The 6,891-nt window shown below is 50.0% G+C and overlaps 1 protein-coding gene across 1 annotated transcript; it reads left to right on the plus strand.

Moving 5' to 3' along the window:
* Positions 1-2,290: 2,290 nt before the first annotated feature.
* LOC131260558 (sphingomyelin phosphodiesterase-like) lies at positions 2,291-4,373 on the plus strand. Its single transcript, XM_058262317.1, has 3 exons — positions 2,291-2,414; positions 2,492-3,924; positions 3,990-4,373. The coding sequence occupies exons 1-3, from the start codon at positions 2,297-2,299 to the stop codon at positions 4,371-4,373; spliced, it is 1,935 nt and encodes a 644-aa protein (XP_058118300.1). The 5' UTR covers positions 2,291-2,296.
* The last annotated feature ends 2,518 nt before the right edge of the window (positions 4,374-6,891 follow it).

Genomic DNA, 6,891 nt, shown 5'->3' on the forward strand with positions numbered 1-6,891 from the left:
GGTCGGATGTGCTTTTCGGAGCTCGAGCCACCGAAGGAAGGCTAAAACTTGCAACCCGAAGAGGAATGTTTGTGGTTGGTAAGCAATTTTCTGTTTTTCCCCGATCCCCCCCGGGTGCTACCGGGAGTGCCGGAAGCTGGGTCTGGTGGGACGGTGCAACGGCCACATTTCTAATCTAAATCTATTCAAATGAAACCGAAGGAAATTTTTGACACAAAGGAAGAAAACGAGTTTGATTGCTTTGGGGTGCCGATTTTTTGTTTGTCTTCATCCCGCTCTGCTTCTTCTTCCAGCCGCCACCGGGATGTAGGGTTCTCACGATCTCAAAATCTGACCGTTGGGAACCTGTTTTCTTCCACCAGACCTAGCCTCCAACATCCTGCGTGATGAGACTGGTCACAGAGACAGAGGGATTTCCGGGGGAATCGAAGATGCTGACCGTAGCCAACCGTTGCCGGGAGGATGCGGTAAAACTCGTTTCTCATCCTTGTGCTTCGTGTCTTTAGAAATGATCGTTACGACGGTTAAAGGATTCACGAAATTTCGGCCACATTTTAAGTCATGTATAATTGAATGAATTTTTGTATACAAGTTGTTTAAGTCAGTCATTTTTTCTTCAACCAACAACCGCAATTCAAATGGATTTACAGGCGAATTTTCCTTGAGTCACGTAAAATGCTGCATACAGGCCGAACCGAAAACCACTGGTGGCATATCCTTACGAAGCCTTGCATTGCCTCAGAAGTGGAATGAAAAGATAGTTTTAAGAATTCATAGACAAACGCCACCTCGGTGTGTTCGTTTTAGGGGCAGCCCGTTATTTAATCGTTTTTGTTTGGCCAGCCACCTCACCGTTGCGAGACTTCCGTTCGGGCTCAATGGTCGCTCGTTCCACAGAAATTGTGTAATCCAACTAGTAGCAAAAGTGTGCAAAAGCAGCAAAGTAGTTATCTCTTAGCACTCGCCTGCTTCCGGCCGGCCCTATTGCATTGTACGGTTCCTTTGTTGGCCAAGCCCAAGTCGCAGCAACTTTGCACTACCAACCGCAACCATCGCACAAAGGCAAGGTTTCGGTTGCTCTCGGAAGCAGTCTTGTTGGCTTGTTGGCGACGATGCTTGGCTATCCTTTCGGACTCCGCAGCTTCCGAGACTCGTTTTCGAGTGTGATTTGGTTTCCGGAAAACATGTTTCATTTTGTTTTATTATTTTTAACCGCCTTTATGACGTCTTTGATACTTTTTCACAGCAAAATTGTTAACAGTGATAAAAAATGAAGGAAGACGTTCTTGAAACGAATTTGCTATTAATCAGAATATTTTGAAGATATTTAACAATTCAAAAATGTTTATTCGCGTGATGTTTTTGTGATGGCAATAGTTTTGAAAACAGATGATATAAAAATAAATAACATTGAAGTGAAACAAATTGACACAAGTAAGAAAACCTAACCTTGATAACCTTGATGGGTAATTGAAAAATCGTTCCCAAAATACCCCGCAGTCTACGTTCCCCATCTGTTGCGGATCGACGAAAGAGGTACGTATCACGTTCCTGTCACACTACAAGCACGTGTTTTTCGCTTGTACTCCCCTATCAGACCTGAAGCCGAGTAAAACGACGCCATGTTATGCTCCAGGGCTACTAAAAGCTACTCCTTAGAGGGGCTCGTTCGTAGTAAGTTCATTTGTTATCGCAATAATGGTTGTATTTTTGGCGCACATTACAACATGACCCTGCTGGAGCAGTGTCAAGTTTCGGCGGGCCCTCCCCGATTATCAGCAGGTATCCATCGAACTCGTACGACACGCCAACGACGATGACATTCGAAATGGAAAGTTCACCCGACGACTCAAATAAAAAAAAGGCTGGTGTGTCCCGTGGAGGCAAAACGGCGCTTGTGTTTTGTTTCTTCGCGGGAGCCCGCTTCGTTTTCCTCTTCGTTCCCCTTTTGTTCTAACGGTATCGAAACCGTGGGACCCGTGAGAGGAAACGAGGTTGGATGGGGCGCGAACTGTCACCGGGCGGTGAACAAAAATCATTCGTCCGCGGTTCTGATAACGGGACGCGGTACGATACCAAAGCGCTTGGTTCGTGTAGAACACGATCGAAAGACGCATCACCACGCAAGAGAGAGGGAGTGAGATGAAACGAAAATGTTTCCAAAAATGATAGGCAGAATTCCAGAACAGGTTTCATATAAAAACGGGCCAGCAGCGTGGGTTTCGGGAAAGAGCAGTGGCTCTCAGCACCGTGGTAGACGCTGGATCAGCGCAGTTGTTGACAAGTGATCGGCAGAATGAGTCGCGCAACGATACTCCTCTCGCTAGTGAGTCTGGTGACGGTCGTGGTCACCGGTTACCAGGTGAAACCGGCCAACTACGCCAAACTGCTCGAGCAGCAGGAGAAATTCGACGGTAAGTGTGACGCGCGTGCTGTGCTGTGGAATGTTGGCTCGCCAATTAACAGGTTCCCCGTTTTCGACACTCCGTAGCGGCTTTCGAGAAGGAGTTCTACGTGGAGCACACACAGTATGTGGAGACGGGCGTGATGTCCGAGCGGTTGGAGGAAATGTTTGAGCACATTCGCCAGCAGCCGGACATGTTCCGGAAGGAGATGGATGACCATCCGCTGCCCTACCTTACGGTGGAGTGTACCGCTTGCCGAGCATTGATCACGACCTACTTGACCTATCGGCGCGTTCTTGGCTGGAGCACGGCACAGATCGCCGACCAGGCAACCTCGACGTGTTCGACGCTGGGAATTCTTACGCCCAACAACTGCCGTCTGCTGGTGCTCAAGAACATCGACATTCTGCTGTACATCATCGACAACCGACCATCCTTGTCGGCGCAAACCATATGTGGCATTATTTTCCAGTCCGGTACCTGTGTCCTGCAGGATCCGGCGTTCCTCGACTGGACGATCAATGTGTCGGGTGGTGGCCGTCCGATCACTGGCTCGGTGACTTCACCAAACCGGGCTGCCGGTGACCTCAAGATCATCCACATTACGGATGTTCATTACGATCCGCACTACCGTACCGGTTACAATGCGGTTTGCGGTGAGCCCTGCTGTTGCCGTGAAGGACAAGGCATTCCGGCGGATCCGGCGAACGGAGCTGGCGAGTGGGGAGACTACCGAGACTGCGATTCTCCGTGGAAGGCGGTTGAGGATGCGGTACGTGCCGCGGCTCGGCAGCATCCCGATGCGGCCTACATCTACTACACTGGTGACATCATCGACCACGGAGTGTGGGAGACGACGGTGGCCGGTAACATCGTCTCGATGACCCGTACCTACCAGCTGTTCCGGGATGTTTTCGGCACCAAGCCGGTATACCCGGTGCTCGGTAACCACGAGAACAACCCGACGAACGTGTTCGCCCCGAGCTACATCGATCGGGAGGACTTCTCGGCTAGTTGGCTGTACGACTTTTCTGCCAACCAGTGGGCAACCTGGCTGCCAGCGGCCACTCAGCAAACCATCCGCCAGGGCGGCTACTACACGGCTCTTGTTCGACCCGGATTCCGTATCATCGGCATGAACAACAACGATGCGTACACCTTCAACTGGTGGATTCTGTACGACCCGGCGTACCTTCAGGCGCAACTCCAGTGGCTCCACGATACGCTCCTGCAGGCCGAAGCGGCCGGAGAGAAGGTGCACATCCTGGCGCACATTCCCATCGGTGCGGGAACCAGCTATCGCACCTGGGCCCACCAGTATCGTCGCATCCTGGATCGCTTCTTTGACGTCATCGTGGCGCACTTCCACGGACACACGCACGCCGACGAGTTCAACGTGTTCTACTCGCTCTCCAACCCACAGGCTGCGATCAGCGTAGGCTTCAATGGCGGTGGTACCGTGCCGTTCAGCAACTACAACCCGAACTACGTCGTGTACCACGTCAACCCGCAAACCTACGTAAGTATGCCACGTCAGGCGCGGTGGTTTCCCTCAATGTAACCCTCGTCTGTTCCTCTCTGCAGCAAGTGACGGACTTCGAGTCGTGGTACTTCAGCCTCTCCGAGGCCAACCAGAACCCGAACCGGGCTCCCATCTGGATGGAGCTGTACTCCTTCAGCCGGGACTTCCAGCTGGCGAACGTGAGCCCGGCCTCGCTCGATGGTCTGGTGCGCCGTTTCGCCTCCAACCCGACCGACCTGCGACGCTACTGGGAGCTGAAGGTGAAGCGTGGTGACCCATTCCTGGCCGCCGGTTGCGACGGAGACTGCCTTCTCGGACACCTCTGCCAGATTGTCACCAACGAAGCGAACGATAACAGCAAGTGTAACGCGCTGGCCGCCATCTTCCGCAACCTGGATGACGAACTGTTCCGGGAGGGCGAGGAGGAGGACGACTACAAGAAATGAACGGCTTAGACGCTTCCTAGCTACCCACAACATGGCAGAGCATCAAACTGTCGATTCAAAATATAAAGACTGCATTTGCTAAAAAAAAAAACAATGCACTGTTTTTTCCATTATTCTGGAGTTGGCTACAATTGAACTAACTGATTTGCAAATAATAAGGTCTACAAGACGGCATGAGTTCGAATCCCAACCGAGACCAAACCGAGGAGTTATTACAATCCTGAAACGATGGATATTTATTTTTTTTTAGTGCTTCAGTGCCTTAGCTTTATGTTTTTCGTATCGTTCGAAGCTGATTGTCGATTATAATAATTGTAAAAACTATGTAAAAATGTTTCTTATACTTCTAACGCAAAATATGTTTTATTCTTAACCCTTCAACAAGTCAACGGGATCAACAATTAAACGGAGTATTTTAAACTAATTAATTTGTGCTAGGTTTTAGATATGTAAATAAGTCTACAGTAAGAAATATTCATAAAATGGACGAGTTTCACATTTTATCTATTTAGGTTTCAGAAAAAAAAACTAACATTCAAACAACTAATTTGTTAGTTCTCCTCAAATCTGAAGCAAGCCAAAGAAGCGGTTTATTCCTGTTGCAATTCCATCATATATCACTCCAGCATTCCGACAGAACCTCCAAACGAGGATTTTTCTCCACTTTTTCGCCATATTCCAACTGGTTCAACCGAAAGGACATTCAATCCTTTCGTACGTGCATAAGACTTGCTTTGTTTGCTACCGTATGAATGGGGTGCCCTTTTCCTCTCTTGCCTCCTCTTCGCTGTCGTTTTCCAGCGCTCCAAGCCATCAGACCGGTGCCACTTTGCGACACTGTTTGCCTGCATCGTGCACCGAATGCGAAATGGAACAACTTTGCAACCATTCGTCCAAATTGATGTACATCAAACATTCAAATGAAAGAAAGTTCCCAAAAGGAAAGATGCATCCGTTCTGGTATAGCTTCCGATTTTGTTTTCCGGCGACGCTGCTGATGAGTGTGTGAACGTAGAGCGGAGTAGGAGTGCGGGGAGCGGTGCATGGGTTGGCCGAAACAAATTCTGTAAATCGTGTAAATGTAGTTTATTTTCGTACGGGTACATTCTATTCAATTCCTCATCAAAAAAAAAGGACCGAGAAAAGAAAGGCAAATTGCGGGAGGAGGCCGGTGTGGTCCGTCGAGGCAAAGAAGTTGGAGAAGGAAAATGCTTTGGAACCCGAGCCCGCTGGCCACGTGTCTTCGTACCGTCGTTGTGCCCTGCTGGCGGCAGAACATTTGTCGTGCATGTTAAACCAGGACGTTTTGGAAACGAGAATGAATGTCCACCATCTAGCCATCTCCGGCATCGTCAGGGGTCGGTTCGTCGTATCCAGAAAGTTTTCCTCCCCTCCCAAACCACCCCAAGTGGAGGGCCACTGAAGAGAAATTTGGTTATTCATAAAAGTTTCACCGATGATGTAGCTGCTGCTGCTGCTGTTGCTGATGATGCTGATCGTGATGGTATTTATGGCGGAGAGGTCCCTTTTCTTGCCGCACACTCAATCTTTCTCACCATGAGCAATGAACTGCATCAACTGGCTGGCACAAGATGCATCTATATTCATCCTGTGCAGTCCAAGGTGGAACGTCACGAGCTTCGTTGGAGGAGCGGCCGAGAGCCAGTACAGTTTCGTATCACAGTTTTTTCTTCCTTTTAGGTTTTTGCTGCTCTCTGGCAGGAATGTCTGGGATGTTCGCTGGCCATTGGTAGCTCGGGTGTACCCATTGCGCAACACGCCTTCGGCACAGGACCATGTGTCCTTCCGGGCGATTACGACAAACAAGGCCCCCTTACCGTCCGCCACTGGACTGATGACTCCAGCCGATGGCTCCGATGGGTGGGTATGTTATTTGCATTTAGATATGTGTGAAATGACTGCTTGAAGTACTTCTTTGCCATCGTCGCCATCAACAGCGCCGCCGGTGTCGGTGTGCCGTCTTTTAATTTCTTCCCCAAAGCGGGCCCACAACGATCCTCTGGGGTTGGACTCGAGGTACCGGCTCGGGGTGGAAGACAACGTCCTCATGGGTGCGCATGGGATATTTAACTACAGGACGACAGGATTTGCTCGGGTCTCTATCTTCGTGCCATCGGTGTTTCGCTTTGTGGAAGACACAGACCGGCGAGTCCCGGCTGCAGCTGCACACAACAACTTCACCCAAATCATTCCAGCCGGAAGACGAAGGCGTCGATGGTGCCTTCCAAAAGCTTGCTGTGCCAAGCATTCCAGGGATCTTTGACCAGCAGGGAGAATTGGTACACTTCCTTCCAGCGAACCGGTATAATGCGTCCCCGTTCCCTTTAAGGCAACCGAGAAAGGCAGATAGAGAGCCTGCTTCTTCTCCGTTTCGTCTTCGATCCATTATTCTTTGTCATTTTTCTGATCTCCAAGCACCGAGGCTGCCGGTTTACTGGCCGGTGTTTAAACTTCCCTCTTCCCTTCCCTTCCCTTCCCACCGCCCCCTGGTACTGGA

This window comes from Anopheles coustani, chromosome 3 (genome assembly GCF_943734705.1).
Source record: "Anopheles coustani chromosome 3, idAnoCousDA_361_x.2, whole genome shotgun sequence".
In the NCBI taxonomy this organism is placed as follows: Eukaryota; Metazoa; Arthropoda; class Insecta; order Diptera; family Culicidae; genus Anopheles; species Anopheles coustani.